The sequence below is a fragment of the Doryrhamphus excisus genome, chromosome 7 (genome assembly GCF_030265055.1).
Source record: "Doryrhamphus excisus isolate RoL2022-K1 chromosome 7, RoL_Dexc_1.0, whole genome shotgun sequence".
Lineage (NCBI taxonomy): Eukaryota > Metazoa > Chordata > Actinopteri > Syngnathiformes > Syngnathidae > Doryrhamphus > Doryrhamphus excisus.
The window spans coordinates 1,711,435-1,732,680 of record NC_080472.1 but is presented as its reverse complement, the minus strand read 5'-3'; the positions used below and the strand labels follow the sequence as shown (position 1 = coordinate 1,732,680).

At 29.4% G+C, this 21,246-nt stretch overlaps 1 protein-coding gene across 1 annotated transcript; it reads right to left on the bottom strand.

Moving 5' to 3' along the window:
* Positions 1–13,848: 13,848 nt before the first annotated feature.
* On the bottom strand, positions 13,849–19,661 carry LOC131132320 (low choriolytic enzyme-like). Its single transcript, XM_058077848.1, has 6 exons — positions 19,524–19,661; positions 18,241–18,361; positions 16,747–16,925; positions 16,579–16,660; positions 14,199–14,323; positions 13,849–14,091 (listed from the first exon to the last, which is right to left on the bottom strand). Coding segments are annotated over exons 1-6 (633 nt in total). The 5' UTR covers positions 19,648–19,661; the 3' UTR covers positions 13,849–14,089.
* Positions 19,662–21,246: the final 1,585 nt, after the last annotated feature.

Here is a 21,246-nt window from a genome sequence, read left to right as displayed (position 1 = left end):
TTATTTTCAATTTTTTCAACTTTCTTCAAGTACATTTTATTCACATAATTGTGGCTTTATTCCCACAATATTTTGACTTTATTCCTCTAATATTATGACTTTTCCTTCCCCAAACCAATTTAAAAAATTCTCTAATATTTCAACTTTATGCTACTAAAAAGATATTATTTTTGCCATAATATTATTATTTAATTTGATTTTTTTCATTTCTTCTGTTGTTTTTTTGTTTAATCTTTTTGTAAATGTTCTCAAAATTATTATGACTTTATTCCCGCAATATTTTGACTTTATTCCTGTAATATTATGACTTTTTACCCCCAAACCAATTTTTAAAAATTCTTTGATATTTCAACTTTATGCTACTAAAAGGATATTATTTTTGCCATAATATTATGATTTAATTGTGCTGTTTTTTTCCATTTCTTTTGTTGTTTTTTTTGTTTAATCTTCTTGTAAATGTTCTTCTCAAAATTATCATGACTTTATTCTCACAATATTTCAACTCTATTTTTTATCTTTTATTTTAATGGGAGATTTTTCATTTCGGAATCAAGATTTTATTCCCAATATTTTGAATATATTTCTGTAATATTCTGACTTTTCCCAAAATTACATCTGTTTTGTTTATTTCTCATAATATTATGACTTTTAAAAATACATTTACATTTCAACTCTATGCTACTAAAAGAACATTATTTTTTATTTATTATTATTTTATTTATTATTTATTATTTTATATTTTCCCAAAATATTATGAGTTTATTCACATAAAATTTCAACATTTTTTTTCTTTTTCTTTTCTTTTTCTTTATTCAAGTTTTCTTCTTGTAATTATGACTTTATTCCCACAATATTTTGATTTTATTTCTGTAAAGTTAGTACTTTTCGGCGACATAATTTTCTAAAAATACTAAACTCATTTTGTTTTTGTATTTGTCAGAATTTTACAAATTTTTTCTCTAATATTTCAACTTAATATAATTAAAATAACATTGTTGTTCCCAATTACGTACTGAGTTTATTCAGAGATGGCCGAGAGTGGAATCGAACTGGGATCTCCTAGCTGTGCAGCCTATGCGCTAACCACTCAAATCACCGTGCAGCCTTGTCCTTAGTACTCCAATGATACAAAACCATGTATATTTTCAAGGTCAAATTTAAAGGACGAACGGTGTGATGCTTCATGTGGAGTCCATACAGCAGGATGCACTGAGCCAAATCCTCCTGTAGGGGGCATACGTGTGTCAAATATAAACACTCCAATGTTCTTGAGAAGGTTCAAAAATCATAATATAAATGGTAAAATTACATTATTATACATAAAAAAAAACTCCAAACCTACATGGACTTGTGTGACCTTTGACCTAATAACTGGCTGGGGCCCCCTTGGAAGAAAAAAGTGTTTACTATGCAGAACTGGAGGGGGCTGGTGTGGGTCATATTGGGATTGGGGGGGTGTCAGAACTTTGGACTGGTATAAACTCGGAACTGGGGGTAAAAATTTTGGTAAAAAAAATTGGTAAAATTACTGCTGATTTGTCAATTTTTTATTGTTTCTCTAATGGCTGCACGGTGGTCAAGTGGTTAGCACACAGGCCTCGCCACTAGGAAACCCGTGTTCGATTCCACCCTCTGCAATCTCTCCGGGTACTCCGGTTTCCTCCCACATTCCACATTCAAACATGCTAGGTTAAATTTGACTGTTTGACTCATATTAATTTGGTTCGTCTGGGGCCAAACCAATTACTCGATTAATCGTAAAACAAGCGTCAGATTAATCGACTAAGAATATAATTGTTAGTTAATTATAGTATATAGTTGTTAGTTAATTTCCACATTCCGAAAACATTCCGAAAACATGCTAGGTTAATTAGCGACTCCAAATTGTCCGTAGGTATGAATGTGAGTGTGAATGGTTGTTTGTCTATATGTGCCCTGTGATTGGCTGGCTCGCCCGACGACAGCTGGGATAGGCTCCAGCACCCCCCGCGACCCTAGTGAAGATACGCAGTAGAAAATAAATGAATGAATGTTGCAAAACCACTGACTGTTTGACTATTAATTTGGTTTGTCTGGGGCCGAACCGATTACTCGATTAATCGTAAAACAAGCGTCAGATTAATCGACTAAGAATGTAATTATTAGTCGTTTCCTCCCACATTCCGAAAACATGCTAGGTTAATTAGCGACTCCTAATTGTCCGTAGGTATGAATGTGAGTGTGAATGGTTGTTTGTCTATATGTGCCCTGTGATTGGCTGGCTCGCCCAAAGACGGCTGGGATAGGCTCCAGCACCCCCGACGTGGCCTCATGCATGTGGCCTCACAAAGATTGGTAGTGTACTATCTCACAATATTTTAAGCTAATACCATCATCAACAATACATATACTGTGTTTCCATGGCGATAAGCTAAAGCCATATATATATAGTACATACTTTCCTTCCCCTATTGAGCTATCACTGTTTCACAGCGGATAAATAATGCATATTCCTCGAATGCAACACGCTATAGAACACCACCTGCTATTATTAGCGTGTCCATCTGCTGTACTTTATGAAAACAAAAGGTGAAAAATGACTCTTTTTGGAAAGCTACACATTTAATATACTAAGTCAGGGGTTATATATTAATTAATTTTTTTATTTAATATTTTTTATTTAATATTAATTTATTTTTTTAATTTAATATTTCTTCTTGTGATATTATAATTATTCAAAATATATATATATAACTCAGAATGTGAGGGAAAAAAATATTTTATTCAAATGGAGTTTAAATATTAATTTTATTTTTTTTAATTTTTGGTAAATTTGGTTGTGGAAATTGTTATAATATTATGAAAATCATGGTGATAATAGTATGGGAATAATGTCCATTCACTGGCATGTTATGGAGTCGTAACCAGTACCCTTGCGTGAGTCCAACTGTGTTATTAATGAAAACATTCCTCCTTGTTAGCATCCTTGTTAGCATGCTATGAGCTAGCTCATGAAATAGCATTATTTTCTGCATGTAGAACTTTAACAGTAAAACTATAAAAGTGGTTTTGTGTTAAGATTTGTGTTTTTCTGATTTACGTTAATTTAATTTTTTTTCCATATTTATTTTCAATCTTAATTTAATTGTATTTATTTTTTATTTAATATTTTTTAAATATAATATTAATTTATTTGTATTTAATTTTTTAATTTAATATTTCTTCTTGTGATATTATAATTATTAAAAAATATATATATAACTCGGAATGAAAACATTCCTCCTTATTAGCATCCTTGATAGCATGCTATGAGCTAGCTCATGAAATAGCATTATTTTCTGTATGTAGAACTTTAAGGGTAAAGCTATAAAAGTTGTTTTGTGTTAAGATTTGTGTTTTTCTGATTTACGTTCATTTTAAGTATTTATTTTTAATATTAATTTAATTTTATATAATTTTTTAATGTAATATTTTTTTATTTAATATTAATAAAAAAATGTATTTAATATTTCTTCTTGTGATATTATAATTATTCAAAAATATATATATATAACTCAGAATGTGAGGGGGAAAAAATCTTTTTATTCAAATGGAGATTAAATATTAAAGAAAAAAATTGTAATTTTTGGTAAATTTGGTTGTGGGAATTGTTATAATATTATGAAAATCAAAGTGAAAATAGTATGGGAATAAAGTCATTTATTGATGCATGCTATGAGCTAGCTCATGAAATAGCATTATTTTAGCATTATTTTCTGCATGTAGAACTTTAACGGTAAAACTATCAAAGTTTTTTTGTGTTAAGATTTGTGTTTTTCTGATTCACGTTAATTTTGATTTTTTTTCCATATTTATTTTTAATATTAATTTAATTTTTTAATTTAATATTTTTTATTTAATATTAATTAATTTTTTTAATTTAATATTTCTTCTTGTGATATTATAATTATTCAAAAATATATATATAACTTGGAATATGAGGAAAAAAATAATTTTATTCAAATAATTAATTTTTTTTTTTTGGTAAATTTGGTTGTGGGAATTGTTATAATATTATGAAAATCAAGGTGAAAATAGTATGGGAATAAAGTCAATTATGGACATATATTTATGTTATGGAGTGGTAACCAGTACCCTTCATTGGTTCTGCTATAAATATATTATATATGAAATATACTGAACCAGACTTATATTTTATAATGATGGTGAAATATTCTAAATGCTGTTTAACTCCCTGGCATGGAGACTGCATCCCATTCAACGGTAAAACCATAAAAGTTAAGATTTGTGTTTTTCTGATTTACGTTAATTTTAATTTTTTTCCATATTTATTTTTAATATTAATTTAATTTTATTTAATTTTTTTAATTTAATATTTGTTTATTTAATATTAATTTAATTGTATTTATTTTTTTAATTTGATATTTCTTCTTGTGATATTATAATTATTCATATATATATATATATATATATATATATATATATATATATAAAACTCAGAATATGAGGGAAAAAAAATAATTTTATTTAAATGGAGTTTAAATATTAAAGAACAAATTTGTAATTTTTAATATTAATTTAATTTTTTAATTTAATATTTTTTATTTAATATTTTTTATTTAATATAAATTATTTTTTTAATGCAATATTTCTTCTTGTGATATTATAATTATTCAAAAAATATATATATATATATAACTCGGAATATGAAGGAAAAAGGTTGTGCATCCCATTCACCAGAGCTCATATCCCCAAAACAGGAACAGGAATGCATCCAGTGTGACTAATAAAACAAAGGCTGGAGGTTTGCGAAGGTTCCTGCCACTGCGGGCTGCCCTACTTTTTATGATCGCTTATGTTTTTATGAAACAGACCAGGCACACCAAATATAGCAACACGGTGGGCTCCGTCGACACGCCGCATAGAACAAAACATTCCCGCTGCAGCTGCCTCGTGATAACAAATTCTAATCACGATGTGCCACCAAAACTGATTTATCGTTGAAATAAATTCACACGCCGATGAAACATCATCATCGTCATAATTGCAATACGGAGGTGCCGACCTAAAAGGAAACAAAAGGCATTATTATTATTGTTATTATTATTATCATTTGTTTGTAATGGGATATAATGAGATCTGGAATATGTGTGTGCAGAATGTGACCTGGGGTTAATCAGTCAATTAACACAATTGCACTTGTGTTAATTGTTGTGTGCAGCAGGTTAACGGAGGAGCTGACGTCAATTCAGATAAGAGATTTTCACTTAAACGTCATTCATTCATTCATTTTCTACCGCTTTGCCTCACGAGGGCGTGCTGGAGCCTATCCCAGCTGTCTTCGGTCGAGCCAGCCAATCACAGGGCACATATAGACAAACAACCATTCACACTCACATTCATACCTATGGACAATTTGGAGTCGCTAATTAACCTAGCATGTTTTTTTTTTTTGGAATGTGGGAGGAAACCGGAGTACCCGGAGAAAACCCACGCATGCACGGGGGGAGAACATGCAAACTCCACACAGAGATGGCCGAGGGTGGAATCGAACTCGGGGTCCCCTAGCTGTGTGGCCTGTGCGCTAACATTATTAGAGCCCTGAAGACATGAAATAACACTCCAAAAGTCACTTCTACACTATTATTCTTTGTTTACATCACATTGCATAGGCAACAGGATCAACACTGCTAGCATAGCTACCTACTAAGCTAACCAGTTAGCCTCCAAATAACTTATTCTAAGATCAAAAAAATATTTCAAGAGACAAAAGAAAGGGAAAAAGAAGGAAAAAGAAGCAAAAAAATGTACCACTTCCACACTAAATGAGAGGATAACCTTTTGCACTCGATCTCATGTCATGCTATGTTCGTCTTAGCCAATGTAGACCCACGCAAAACCCATGCATGCACGGGGAAAACATGCAAACTCCACACAGAGATGACCGAGGGTGGAATCGAACTCGGGTCTGCTAGCTGTTTGGCCTGTGCGCTAACATTATTAGAACCCTGAAGACATGAAATAACACTCCAAAAGTCACTTTTACACTTATTATTCTTTGTTTACATCACATTGCACAGGATCAACACTGCTAGCATAGCCACCTACTAAGCTAACAGTTAGCCTCCAAATAAAAAATATTTAAAAATAATAAATACAAATATTAAATAATATATTAAATAATTATAATAATAATATTAAATAAATAAAATAAAATAAAATAAAATAAAATAAAATAAAATAAAATAAAATAAAATAAAATAAAATAAAATAAAATAAAATAAAATAAAATAAAATAAAATAATAATAATAAATAAAAATATTAAAGAATAAATAAATAAAATAAAAATATTTAAAATAAAGTGAGGTTGAGGGACAAAGAAGCAAAAAAAATTACCACTTCCACACTAAAAAAGAGGATAACCTTTTGCACTCGATCTCATGTCATGCAATGTTTGTCTTAGCCAATGTAGACCCACGCATGCACGGGTCAAACATGCAAACTCCACACAGAGATGGCCGAGGGTGGAATCGAACATCGGTCTCCTAGCTGCGAGGTCCGGTATTGACCCTTTGTACACCCCTGAGTTAGTTTCCCTGCATAAATAGTATTTTATCCAAAATGGCTTCCATTTGCCAAAGTGGTAAATGATTGTTACGTAAGACTCGGAGGCGCAGCCGAAGTGATGAGAACCAAATGGAAGCCAGAACTGACCTAGAAAACATGCACCATGTTTTCTAACTGGCTTTGGAAAAGTTGACTTCATGCGCCTCGGGTGGATTTTTTTTTTTCCACTTTTCTGATTAATTAAAATGTGAGGCACAGCTCAGCGTGTGTGCAAAACTTTCCACATTTCGACAATGTGACTTTTCCACAAGAGGCTATAATCCTGTTAGTGGAGGATGATGAAGCTATTGGTGCATAGTGTGAACACCCGCCCCCCCACCCCCCACGTCCCCACCCACCCACCCCTCCATGCATCAATGTACCCTCCCTTTGAAAGACAGCATGCAGAAGATTAAAACGATAAAATGACATCATTCAATATGATGGTGTAATGGTACAGCTGCTGCCTTTTACAGTTTTTGGGTATCTTTGTATGACTGCAAACATCCTTATAGGATGGATCCTTCATCCTTGAACTTCATTTTCATCCTTTTGTTTCACCCTGTCTCGTCTCTCTCTGTCTGTCGGGTTGCCCCCCCCCCCCCAAATATTAATTTAAAAAGACAAAAAAATAACTTGTTATTTTATGACAAACAAAAAAAATTAAGTTGTAATTTTTAGAAAATTAGGTTGGGGGAAAAAAAAAAAGAAAATTTACTAGAAGGAAGTTCAAATACCCCCCCCCCCCCAAAAAAAAAATTACAATAATTTTACAAAAATAAAGAATATTAGCAAAAAAAAATTGGTTGTAATTTTTTTGAAAATTAGGTCAGGGGAAAAAGTTGTAATATTACAGAAATAAAGTCAACATATTGTGGAAATGAAGTTATTATTCCGAGAAAAAAATTTACTACAAAAAAGTTCAAATATTCCCCCCCCCCCAAAAAAATTCAAATAAAAAAAATCACAAGAATTTTACAAGAATAAAGACTATTAGAAAAAATTTTGGTTGTAATTCTTTGAAAATTAGGTTGGGGGAAAAAGTTGTAATATTACAGAAATAAAGTCAAAATATTGTGAAAATAAAGTTATTATTCCGAGAAGAAAATTTACTAGAAAAAAGTTCAAATACCCCCCAAAAAATCACAAGAATTTCACAAAAATAAACACTATTTTAAAAAAATAGCTTGTAATTTTTTGAAAATTAGGTTGGGGGGAAAAAGTTGTAATATTACAGAAATAAAGTCAAAATATTGTGGAAATAAAGTTATTATTCCGAGAAGAAAATTTACTAGAAAAAAGTTCAAATACCAAAAAAAAAATCACAAGAATTTTACAAAAATAAGGACTATTGGAAAAAAAATAGCTTGTACTTTTTTGAAAATTAGGTTGGGGAAAAAGTTATAATATTACAGAAATAAAGTCAAAATATTGTGGAAATAAAGTTATTATTCCGAGAAGAAAATTTACTCGAAAAAAGTACCCTCCAAAAAAAAAAAAAAAAAAAATCACAAGAATTTTAAAAGAATAAAGACTAATGGAAAAAAAATAGGTTGTATTTTTTTTAATTAGGTTGGGGGAAAAAGTTGGAATATTACAGAAATAAAGTCAAAATATTGTGGAAATAAAGTTATTATTCCGAGAAGAAAATTTACTAGAAGAAAGTTCAAATACCAAAAATAAGAATTACAAGAATTTTACAAGAATAAAGAATATAAAAAATAGGTTGTATTTTTTTTTAATTAGGTTAAATTAAAATTACTAAAAAAAAAATACTAAAAAATGGTCTAAAATTTGTAAAAAAAAAAATAAATAATAAAATAAAATAATAATAAAATAAAAATGAAAAATGGGGTAAAAAAGAGCAAAGACAGAAGTTTATACTACTAATAATATAGAATATTTGTCACCCATATCACAAAGAGAAATAGGAGTGGCAACATTTTTTCATTTTCATTAGACTCGCTTATAATAATATTTTATTATAATAGTTATTTCCAATCCAGTGTATCATCTTAAAAATCACGCTGACATCTCGTGCATCTGCATAAATTAATTAGAATTTTGACGACTGAATGACGGCTTTGGGCAGGAAAATATGTCTTTCATTTGCTCAGCCTTAAAGCGCGGCAAATATTCTTCAAAAAAAAACATCCCAGGAGATTTCAAAGTGTATCTCACAAGACCAGTCCAACATTCTTCAGATTAAATTTGGTAAATATATATATATATTTTTTTCCCCTCAACACAGCATAACCCTTTTTGGCACATCAAGTGTGTCAAGTATTTTGCCGGCGTTCTGCTTCGTCACCCTGATCGGACTTGACAGGAGCAACCAAAGCCGCTCAGCCTCACCTCGAGAACAGCTACTCCGGTGTGATTAAGACTCGGGCAAATATTGATCGAAATTCCAGCACATAAACGCACTCATGCAGGAAAAAACGCACATACGAAAACCTCATTCGTGCGGATGAATTCAAATCATCAGTTTCTTATAATGAAATAAACACTTCCTGATTATTATCAGCTTTCTTTTAGAACAGAATATCTCTACCATGTTAAGTTGTGCTAAAAGGTTAACCTAAACCCTCATTAATCACGATTAATTGGTTCCGGATCTGACCGTGATAAGTGAATTTCCTCCAAATAGAATTCCTTTTTTTTATAAATACAATATTTTGTAGTTATAACATAGAAAAGCATCATTCAACCTGGTGGTGTAATGGTACAGCTGCTGCCTTTTACAGTTTTGGATATCTTTGTATGACTGCAACATCCTTATAGGATGGATCCTTCATTTTCATCCTTTTTCACCCCCCCCCCCCCCCCGACAGACAGTGAATGAATGTTGCAGAACAGAGTTCAAATATTAAATAAAAAAGACAAAAAATTAGTTATTTTATGTGAAACAAAAAAATATAAAAAAATTACAAAAATTTTACAAAAATAAAGAAAAAATTGGTTGTAATTTTTTGAAAATTAGAAAATAAAGAAATAGCATAGAAAAGCTGTTTACAATCTCCCAAACAGCTTTTTTTTAAACATGATTAGAGCCCTCTAGAAATGAACTAACACCCCTATAGTCACAGTGTGTCACAGTAAATGTGTTCCGCTGCAAGTAGGGGAGGCAACATCGGCAGTTGAGATTTGATTCATGGTCGTCAGTTGTTATTATTGTTGTTATTATGATGATTTTTACAGTGGAACTTTAGTTAGCATCCGCTACATTTAGCTTTTTTTTGTTGTTGTTAACGTCGAACGCCACAATTTTGTCGTGTTGTTTAATACGCTGCGTACAGTTTAATACACTGTGTTATTAATGAAAACATCCCTCCCTGTTAGCATCTTTGTTAGCATGCTATGAGCTAGCTCATGAAATAGCATTCATTTTCTGCATGTAGAACTTTAAAAAGGTGTTTTGTGTTCAGATTTGTGTTTTTCTGATTTACGTTAATTCTCATTGGGGCTAATTAACTAGTTCTTTTTTGTGAACGAGTCACCGAACGGGTCAACTCGTTCTTTTGACCCGTTCGTTCATGACTGACACACCGCTAATGTTCCCACAGGAGCTGCTGTCGACCGCAACTCGTGCAAGTCACTCACACGGGTCAAAAGAACTAGTTCTTTTTCGTGAACGAGTCACCGAACGGGTCAACTCGTTCTTTTGACCCGTTCGTTCATGACCGACACACCACTAATGCTCCCACAGGAGCTGTCACTCAATGCTAGTCACTCACAGTGCTAATATTGAACTCCAACGGACTCTCCAGCCAATCAAACGGGTATTTTAGAGGCGGTGACCTCGTTCATTCCGTTCACAGAAAAGAACCAGCTCTTTTGACCCGTTCGTTCATGACCGACACACTACTAATGAGTGGTTAGCATGTAGGCCACAGAGTCAGGAGATGAGAACGAACGGGTCAAAAAGACTAGTTCTTTTTTGTGAACGAGTCACCGAACAGGTCAACGGGTCATGACCGATACACCACTAATGTTCCCACAGGAGCTACTGTCGACCGTCACTCACAGTGCTAACACTCAACTCCAACTGACTCTCCAGCCAATCAAACGGGTATTTTAGGGGCGGTGACCTCGTTCATTCCGTTCACAGAAATGAACCAGTTCTTTTGACCCGTTCGTTCATGAGCGACACACTACTAATGAGTGGTTAGCATGTAGGCCACAGAGTCAGGAGATGGGAACGAATGGGTCTTTTTTGTGAACGAGTCACTGAACGGGTCAACTCGTTCTTTTGACCCGTTCGTTCATGACCGACACACCACTAATGTTCCCACAGGAGCTGCTGTCGACCGCAACTCGTGCCAGTCACTCACACTGCTCACACTCAACTCGGGTATTTTAGGGACGGTGACCTCGCTCAATCCGTTCGCAAAAAAGAACCAGTTCTTTTGACCCATTTGTTCATGACTGACACACCACTATTGTTCCCATAGGAGCTACTGTCGACCACAACTCGTGCCAGTCACTCACACTGCTCACACTCAACTCCAACTGACTCTCCATCCAATCAAACGGGTATTTTAGGGGCGGTTACCTTGTTCATTCCGTTCACAGAAAAGAAGTTCTTTTGACCAGTTCGTTCATGACCGACACACCACTAATGTTCCCACAGGAGCTCCCGTCGACCGCAACTCGTGCCAGTCACTCACAATGCTAACACTCAACTCCAACTGACTCTCCAGCCAATCAAACGGGTATTTTAGAGACGGTGACCTCGTTCACAGAAAAGAACCAGCTCTTTTGACCCGTTCGTTCATGACCGACACACTACTAATGAGTGGTTAACATGTAGGCCATACAGTCAGGAGATGGGAACGAACGAGTCAAAAGAACTAGTTCTTTTTTGTGAACAAGTCACCGAACGGGTCAACTCATTCTTTTGACCCGTTCGTTCATGACTGACACAGTACTAATGAGTGGTTAGCATGTAGGCCACAGAGTCAGGAGATGGGAACGAACGGGTCAAAAGAACTAGTTCTTTTTTGTGAACGAGTCACCGAACGGGTCAACTCGTTCTTTTGACCCGTTCGTTCATGACCGACACACTACTAATGAGTGGTTAGCATGTAGGCCACAGAGACAGGAGATGAGAACGAACGGGTCAAAAAAACTAGTTCTTTTTTGTGAACGGGTCACCGAACGGGTCAACGGGTCATGACCGATACACCACTAATGTTCCCATAGGAGCTGCCATCAACCACAACTCGTGCCAGTCACTCACAGTGCTAACACTCAACTCCAACTGACTCTCCATCCAATCAAACGGGTATTTTAGGGGCGGTTACCTTGTTCATTCCGTTCACAGAAGAGAAGTTTTTTTGACCAGTTCGTTCATGACACAATGTTCCCACAGGAGTTGCTGTCGAGCGCAACTCGTGCAAGTCACTCACACGGGTCAAAAGAACTAGTTCTTTTTTGTGAACGAGTCACCGAACGGGTCAACATGTTCTTTTGACCCGTTCGTTCATGACCGACACACCACTAATGTTCCCACAGGAGCTGTCACTCACTGCTAGTCACTCACAGTGCTAACATTGAACTCCAACTGACTCTCCATCCAATCAAACGGGTATTTTAGAGACGGTGACCTCGTTCATTCCGGTCACAGAAACGAACCAGTTCTTTTGACCCGTTCGTTCATGACCGACACATCACTAGTTGACAGTGCCAGGCATTGAAAGTGACCTGTCAAAGTACACAGTGCATGTGTGAAGTGCTAATTACTAGCCTGCCATAGCGTGTGCTAGTCTACATCCAGTCTACATCTGCAGCTGAAGCATAATGTTGCTGCTGGAGGAAGGAAGAGGAAGAGAAAGAGAAAAAGATGGTTTGATCCGCCTGCCTGCTCACACAGCACACAAGCTATAATTGGACTCAGAGGAAAGGAAAGATCTTCCCTCAGGCTTTACATTATGCAGATACGATATAGCAATATAGCATATCATGCCAAAGCTACGTCTCTAGTTCAGGCACATCTACGCCGTTAAATTAGCATCCACGTACGATTTTAGGAGAGACAAAACAACATTTTTGGAAAATTAGGTTGGGGGAGGAGTTGTAATATTACAGAAATGAAGTAAAAATATTGTGGGGGAAAAAAAAGCCATTTTTTAAATTTATTATTTAAAAAATAAATAAGCAAATCAAAAAACAAATGAAACAAATTAACAAATTAATTTTTATTTATTATTAAATTACTAAATAAACGTTTAATGTTATTTTTTATTTTTCGACACAAAATAAGATGGAAAAATAAATAAGCAAATCAAAAAACAAATTAATTTTTATTTATTATTAAAATACAAAATAAACGTTTAATGTTAATTTTTATTTTTCGACACAAAATAAGATGGAAAAATAAATAAGCAAATCAAAAAACAAATGAAACAAATTAACAAATTAATTTCAATTTATTATTAAATTATTAAATAAACGTTTAATATTCATTTTTATTTTTTGACACAAAATAAGATGGAAAAATAAATAAATACGCAAATCAAAAAAACAAATGAAACAAATTATTTTTTCTTTATTATTAAATTATTAAATGAACGTTTAATGTTAATTTTTATTTTTGGACACAAAATAAGATGAAAAAATAAATAAGCAAATCAAAAAAACAAATGAAACAAATAAATTTTTCTTTATTATTAAATTATTAAATAAACGTTTAATGCTAATTTTTATTTTTCGACACAAAATAAGATGGAAAAATAAATAAGCAAGTCAAAAAAACAAATGAAACAAATTAATTTTAATTTATTATTAAAATACTAAATAAACGTAATTTTTATTTTTCGACACAAAATAAGATGGAAAAATAAATAAGCAATTCAAAAACACAAATGAAACAAATGATTTTTTCTTTATTATTAAATTATTAAATAAACGTTTAATGTTAATTTTTATTTTTTGACACAAAATAAGATGGAAAAATAAATAAGCAAATCAAAAAACAAATGAAACAAATTAACAAATTAATTTTTATTGATTATTAAATTACTAAATAAAAGTTGAATGTTATTTTTTATTTTTCGACACTAAATAAGATGGAAAAATAAATAAGCAAATCAAAAAAAATGAAACAAATTAATTTTTCTTTATTATTAAATTATTAAATAAACGTTTAATGTTAATTTTAATTCTTCGACACAAAATAAGATGGACAAATAAATAAGCAAATCAAAAAACAAATTAAACATTCATTCATTCATTCATTAAACAAATTAAACTGTCATATCAAGGCGGGGGGCCTCAAACTGTCATCCTGCGGGCCACATTTGGCCCGCGGGCCGCGTGTTTGAGACCCCTGTTCCGTGCATCTGTTTTGAAAACTGCAACCAGTTCTCGTACATAAAAGTAAAACCAAGTGTAATATGAAAAATGTATTTCAAAAATAATTTCTGGGGTACACCGATCCACTTGCCCAGTACACAAACTGGTTTTTGCTGGTCACCGGAGATGCTCTTCATAACAGGCGTTTTCTGATTAGTGAAGAAAGAAATCAAATTGCATTATTTATACACGATTATTAGTCATTATTATTAGTTATTAAGTCAATATTATGTTGTTGTGTTGAAATGTCACTCACAGCAATCATAAAGTTTGTTGACACGTGCGTAGTCGTTAGTGCTCATCTCAGTCGCTTTGCCGAAATTAGTGATGGACTTGTCTTTGGCAGTGATGGTTGGTTTGCCGTTTTTGGAGAAGACAAATCTACAAAAAAAAAACAAAAAAAAAAAAACAAAAAAAAAAAACAATAAACCAACAAAATGGAAATATACTGCGAATAAGAATTGAAATAATAAGTAAAATAAATCAAAGCCAGCAAGATGTGACCTTCACTGACCTACATTTGCAACTGGAATTCCCAGTATTTGTTCCGTGAAATCATATTAATTAATTCCCAGGAGTCTATTATCTTGGTTTCGTAGCCGCATCCCTTCCACTGGAATTTTCCCAGGGCCTTCAGAATCATAAGTGATGGCCCATGTCACATGATCGTTATTAAGGTTGACGACTGAAGCCCAAAAAGTAGTAGTGAACTTGAATGCATCATGAATTGAATGAATTATATAACAAATAAGTTAAGAAATGACTTTAACTGGGAAAGTGCACGGCCATCGAGTGGTTAGTGCACTCCACGCAGCTAGGAGACCCGAGTTCGATTCCATCCTAGGCCATGTCTGGCATGCTAAATGACTTAAGAAGTGTATAAAATATTTATAATTATTTAATGAATAATTATGTAATGAATAAATATAAAAAATAAAATGATTAAGAAGTTAATATTCAAGAAATAAAATTAATAAATGAAGTCATAAATAAATATAAAAAATAAAATGATTAACAAATTAATATTCATGAAATAAAATTAATAAATGAAGTCATAAATAAATATAAAAAATGAAATAATTAAGAAATTAATATTCATGAAATTAATAAAAAATTGAAAAATTAATTTAAAATAAAAAATAATGAATGAAGTCATGAATAAATATAAAAATTACTTAAAAATTGTAATATTTATATGATAAAATAATAAATAAAATCATGACTAAATATAAAAGTAAAAATGACTTAAAAGTGTAAAAATTAATTTAATAAAATAAATAAATAAATGATGTAGAAGACCAGCCTAGGCCATCTCTGGCATGCTAAATGACTTAAGAAGTGTAAAAACATTTATAAATTATGTAATGAATAAATATTAAAATTAAAATGATTAAAAAATGAATATTCATGAAATAAAATGAATAAATAAAGTTATAAATAAATATAAAAAGTACTTTAAAAAAGTGTCAAATTTATAAATTATGTAATGAATAAATATAAAAAATGATTAAGAAATGTGGAAATTAATATTTATGAAATAAAATGAATAAATGAAGTCATAAATCAATTTGAAAATTACTTTTAAAAAAGTGTAAAATTTATTTGATAAAATAAACAAATGAAATCATGACTAAATATAAAAGTTAAAATGACTTAAAAGTGTAAAAATGAATTTAATAAAATAAATGAATAAATGATGTAGAAGACCTGAGTTCGATTCCACCCTAGGCCATCTCTGGCATGCTAAATGACTTAAGAAGTGTAAAAACATTTATGAATTATGTAATGAATAAATCTAAAAAATAAAATGATTAAAAAATTAATATTCATGAAATAAAATGAATAAATAAAGTCATAAATAAATATAAAAATGACTTTAAAAAAGTGTAAAATTTATTTGATAAAATAAATAAATTAAATCATGATTAAATATAAAAGTAAAAATGACTTAAAAGTGTAAAAATTAATTTGATACAATAAATACATAAATGATGTAGAAGTAAAAATGACTTAAAATAAATTTATAAATTATGTAATGAACAAATATAAATAGGAAATTATATAAAAAATTAATAAAAAAAATAATAATAATAATTAAAAATTAATTAAAAATTAAATAATTAAAAATTAATTAACAATTAATTAACAATTAATTAAAAAAATCATTAAAAATTAATTAAAAATTAATTAAAAATAAAGAATTGACAAATGAAGTCATGAATAAATATAAAAATTACTTTAAAAAAGTGTAAAATCTATTTGATAAAATAAATAAATGAAATCATGACTGAATAAAAAAATAAAAATGACTTAAATATGTAAAAATTAATTTGATAAAATAAATTAATCAATTAATGATGTAGAAGACCTGAGTTCGATTCCACACTCGGCCATCTCTGTGTGGAGTTTGCATGTTGGGTTTTCTCCGGGTACTCGGGTTTCCTCCCACATTCCAAAAAAAACATGCTAGGTTAATTATTATACTTAGTAGTGTAGAGTTTTGGAGTTTTCCATAAACAGGATATTATAAAATTATTGGTATATTGGGTATAGTAAATTCCCACTACATTCCCTTCCAGATGTTGAAATATTCTGTGTTTATATTTTGCATACAGATTGAAGACTGAAGTACTCACTGGTTGTAGTGCATCACAGATTGAAAATCATAGGGGGTAGCCATGTTGTTTGTTTCCTGTATTTCAAAATTACGGCTCCGTCCTGCATACGAGAAAAGATACAGAACTCTTGTTTAATTTTTAATATTATAATATTATATTAAGGTGAAAAAATGAAGGGCTGCTGACCTGGTCGGATGTTTTCATAATGGATGTTGACATGGTCGTCTCTGTCAGAACGAACATGCTCGTGGTGGAATCCGATGGCGTGGAGAACCTCGTGCTCCATGATGCTCCTGAATAAACAACCGTCTGCCTTCAAGGAGATTTGCTGTCTATTTTGCAAACGGCCGATGTACGACCAACACCTGGAAGACAGACACAGAGTTGAGATGTCAAAAAAGGCAAAAAAAAAAAAAATGGATGCATGGTAATTAGTAATGGTAATGGTTGAATTTCATTTGAACATGCATCAGATTACAATTGAATGCATCACATAATCAGTTCCCAGTTCCACATGTCCAAAAGGAGTAGGAAGAAGCAAAGCTTATTAAATCCTACCCCTCCATCTGGTACTTTTACAATCAGTAACTGTTACATTTGATCACTTCCTGCTTTCCTAATATAGTTTAAGTTTTGGATTTTTTTTGTCAATTTTTTGATTTTTTTCCCCTGATTTATATTTAAATAATATAATTAAATTTTATATAATAATACATAATATATATTTAAAAAATAATATAACTTATTTTTTTTTTTAACCATTTGGTACTTTTACAATCAGTAACTGTTACATTTGTTCACTTCCTGCTTTTCTAATATAGTTTAAGTTTTTTTGGGGGGGGGTTGTACATTTTTTGATTTTTTTTCCTAATTTATATTTAAATGTTATAGTTAAATTTAATATAATAATACATAATATATATTTAAATATTAATATGACTTTAAAAAAAATTATTATTTTTTTTTACCATTTGGTACTTTTACAATCAGTAACTGTTACATTTGTTCACTTCCTGCTTTCCTAATATAGTTTAAGTTTTGGATTTTTTTTGTCAATTTTTTGATTTTTTTCCCCTGATTTATATTTAAATAATATAATTAAATTTTATATAATAATACATAATATATATTTAAAAAATAATATAACTTATTTTTTTTTTAACCATTTGGTACTTTTACAATCAGTAACTGTTACATTTGTTCACTTCCTGCTTTTCTAATATAGTTTAAGTTTTTTTGGGGGGGGGTTGTACATTTTTTGATTTTTTTTCCTAATTTATATTTAAATGTTATAGTTAAATTTAATATAATAATACATAATATATATTTAAATATTAATATGACTTAAAATTATTTTTTTTTTACCATTTGGTACTTTTACAATCAGTAACTGTTACATTTGTTCACTTCCTGCTTTCCTAATATAGTTTAAGTTTTGGGTTTTTTTTGTAAACTTTTTCCTAATTTATGTTTAAATAATATAATTAAATTTAATATAATAATACATAATATATATTTAAATATTAATATAACTGAAACAATTTTACATTTTTTATTTATTTTATTTATTTTTTATTTTTTACCATTTGGTACTTTTACAATCAGTAACTGTTACATTTGTTCACTTCCTGCTTTCCTAATATAGTTTAAGTTTTGGGGTGTGTTTGTGTGTTTTGGTACCCTTTGCCAGAAAAAAAGTATAGGTAGTCTCTATGCTTTTTCTTCCTCTTTATGAAGTGAATGCAGGTACTATTCTTGAAGTCTTTCAGAATTTTTACGATGAAGTTCCTCTGCTTCTTCGCTGCAGAGAAAAAAAACAAATAATATATATTAAAAATATATATTTAATATATATTAAAAACAGAAAAAAATAATAATAATACTAAATAAAAAACTGTCTTCAATGCTTCTGCTTCTGCTATACCCTCCACTTTTTCAGTGCTTTTGTTTCTCTGATAAAACATTAAATTATTATAAATTATGATAAATTAATTTTTATTTATTATTAAATTATTAAAAAAACTTTAATGTTAATTTTTATTTTTTCGACACAAAATAAGATGGAAAAATAAATAAGCAAATCAAAAAACAAATGAAACCAATTAACAAATTAATTTTTATTTATTATTAAATTATTAAATAAACGTTTAATGTGAATTTTTATTTTTCGACACAAAATAAGATGGAAAAATAAATAAGCAAATCATGAAACACATGAAACAAATCAACAAATTAAATTTTATTTATTATTAAATTATTAAATAAACGTTTCATGTTAATTTAAAATAAATAAAAATAAATAAGCAAATCAAAAAAAACAAATGAAACAAATTAACAAATTAATTTTTATTTATTATTAAATAAACGTTTAATGTTAGTTTTTATTTTTCGACACAAAATAAGATGGAAAAATAAATAAGCAAATCAAAAAACAAATGAAACCAATTAACAAATTTTTTTTACTTATTATTAAATTATTAAATAAACGTTTAATGTGAATTTTTATTTTTCGACACAAAATAAGATGGAAAAATAAATAAGCAAATCAAAAAACAAATGAAACAAATTCATTTTTATTTATTATTAAATTATTAAATAAATGTTTAATGTTCATTTTTATTTTTTGACACAAAATAAGATGAAAAAATAAATAAGCAAATCAAAAAACAAATGAAACAAATTAACAAATTAATTTTTATTAAATTATTAAATAAATGTTTAATGTTAATATTTATTTTTCGACACAAAATAAGATGGAAAAATGAATAAGCAAATCAAACAACAAATAAAACAAATTAATAAATTAATTTTTATTAAATTATTAAATAAATGTTTAATGTTAATTTTTATTTTTCAACACAAAATAAGATGGAAAAATAAATAAAAAAATCAAACAACAAATGAAACAAATTAACAAATTAATTTTTATGTATTATTAAATTATTAAATAATTTTTCACTTACAATAATCTGTGGAGATTTCATAAGGAACTTTGACCTTTTTTCCAGATTTTGGCCATTTACAGCCCGAGGCGGTGCAGTTGACGGCGTTCCTCAAATTACCTCCGTCGTCCATCATGTCCGCCATTTTGTCATGTGATGTTGCAGAATCACCGACCTGAGACAGGATTTGGACTGTGAGCAATTTCATTTTTGGTATTTTGGAGGGAAAAATTAAATTTTATATGCATGGATCCAGGGCGGCACGGGGGTCGAGTGGTTAGTCCACCTCTGCTGGGTCCCTCCAGCCGCATCCGCTGCCTTCTGAAGCGCAGGGGCGGAGCTGATTGGCGGAGGGGATCTCTGTTTTAAAGCAAGTATCGTCCGAAGTCGATACCGTCTTATTCTAATTCAAATGAAACAAATTAACCAATTATTTTTTATTTATTATTAAATTATTAAATAAACGTTTCATGTTAATTTTTATTTTTCGACACAAAATAGGATGGAAAAATAAATAAGCAAATCAAAAAACAAATGAAACAAATTAATTTTTATTTATTATTAAATTATTAAATAAACGTTTCATGTTAATTTTTATATTTTTTGACACAAAATAAGATGGAAAAATAAATAAGCAAATCAAAAAACTAATGAAACAAATTAACAAATTAATTTTTATTTATTATTAAATTATGAAATAAACGTTTAATGTTAATTTTTATATTTTTTGACACAAAATAAGATGGAATTAATTTGTATTAATATTTGACGACAACGTTGTAAAGACTGAATTTGCAAATAATGGATTTTGCATTTAATTTTAATTTATTATTAAATTATTAAATAAACGTTTAATGTTAATTTTTATATTTTTCAACACAAAATAAGATGGAAAAATAAATAAGCAAATCAAAAAACAAATGAAACAAATTAACAAATTTTTTTTTATTTATTATTAAATTATTAAATAAAAGTTTAATGTTATTTTTTTTCGACAAGAAATAAGATAGAAAAATAAATAAGCAAATCAAAAAACAAATGAAACAAATTAATTTTAATTTATTATTAAATTATTAAATAAATGTTTCATATTAATGTTTATTTTTCGACACAAAATAATATGGAAAAATAAATAAGCAAATCATGAAACAAATTAACAAATTAATTTTTATTTATTATTAAATTATTAAATAAACGTATAATGTTAATTTTTATTTTTTGACACAAAATAAGATGAAAAAATAAATAAGCAAATCAAAAAACAAATGAAACAAATTAATTTTAATTAATTATTAAATTATTAAATAAACGTTTCATGTTAATTTTTATTTTTTGACACAAAATAATATGGAAAAATAAATAAGCAAATCATGAAACACATGAAACAAATCAACAAATTAATTTTTATTTATTATTAAATTAATAAATAAACGTTTCATGTTAATTTTTACATTTTTCGACACAAAATAAGATGAAAAAATAAATAAGCAAATCAAAAAACAAATTAAACAAATTAATTTTTATTTATTGTAAAATTATTAAATAAACATTGTTTATGTTATTTTTTATTTTTCGACACAAAATAAAATGGAATTAATTTGTATTAATATTTGACGACAACGTTGTAAACACTGAATTTGCAAATAATGTATGCCACCATGATTATAATTATAATTTTCTTTTTTTTTATAGTATCCAGTATAATATTCAAGAGGTTCAAATTAAATTAAAATGAACATATATA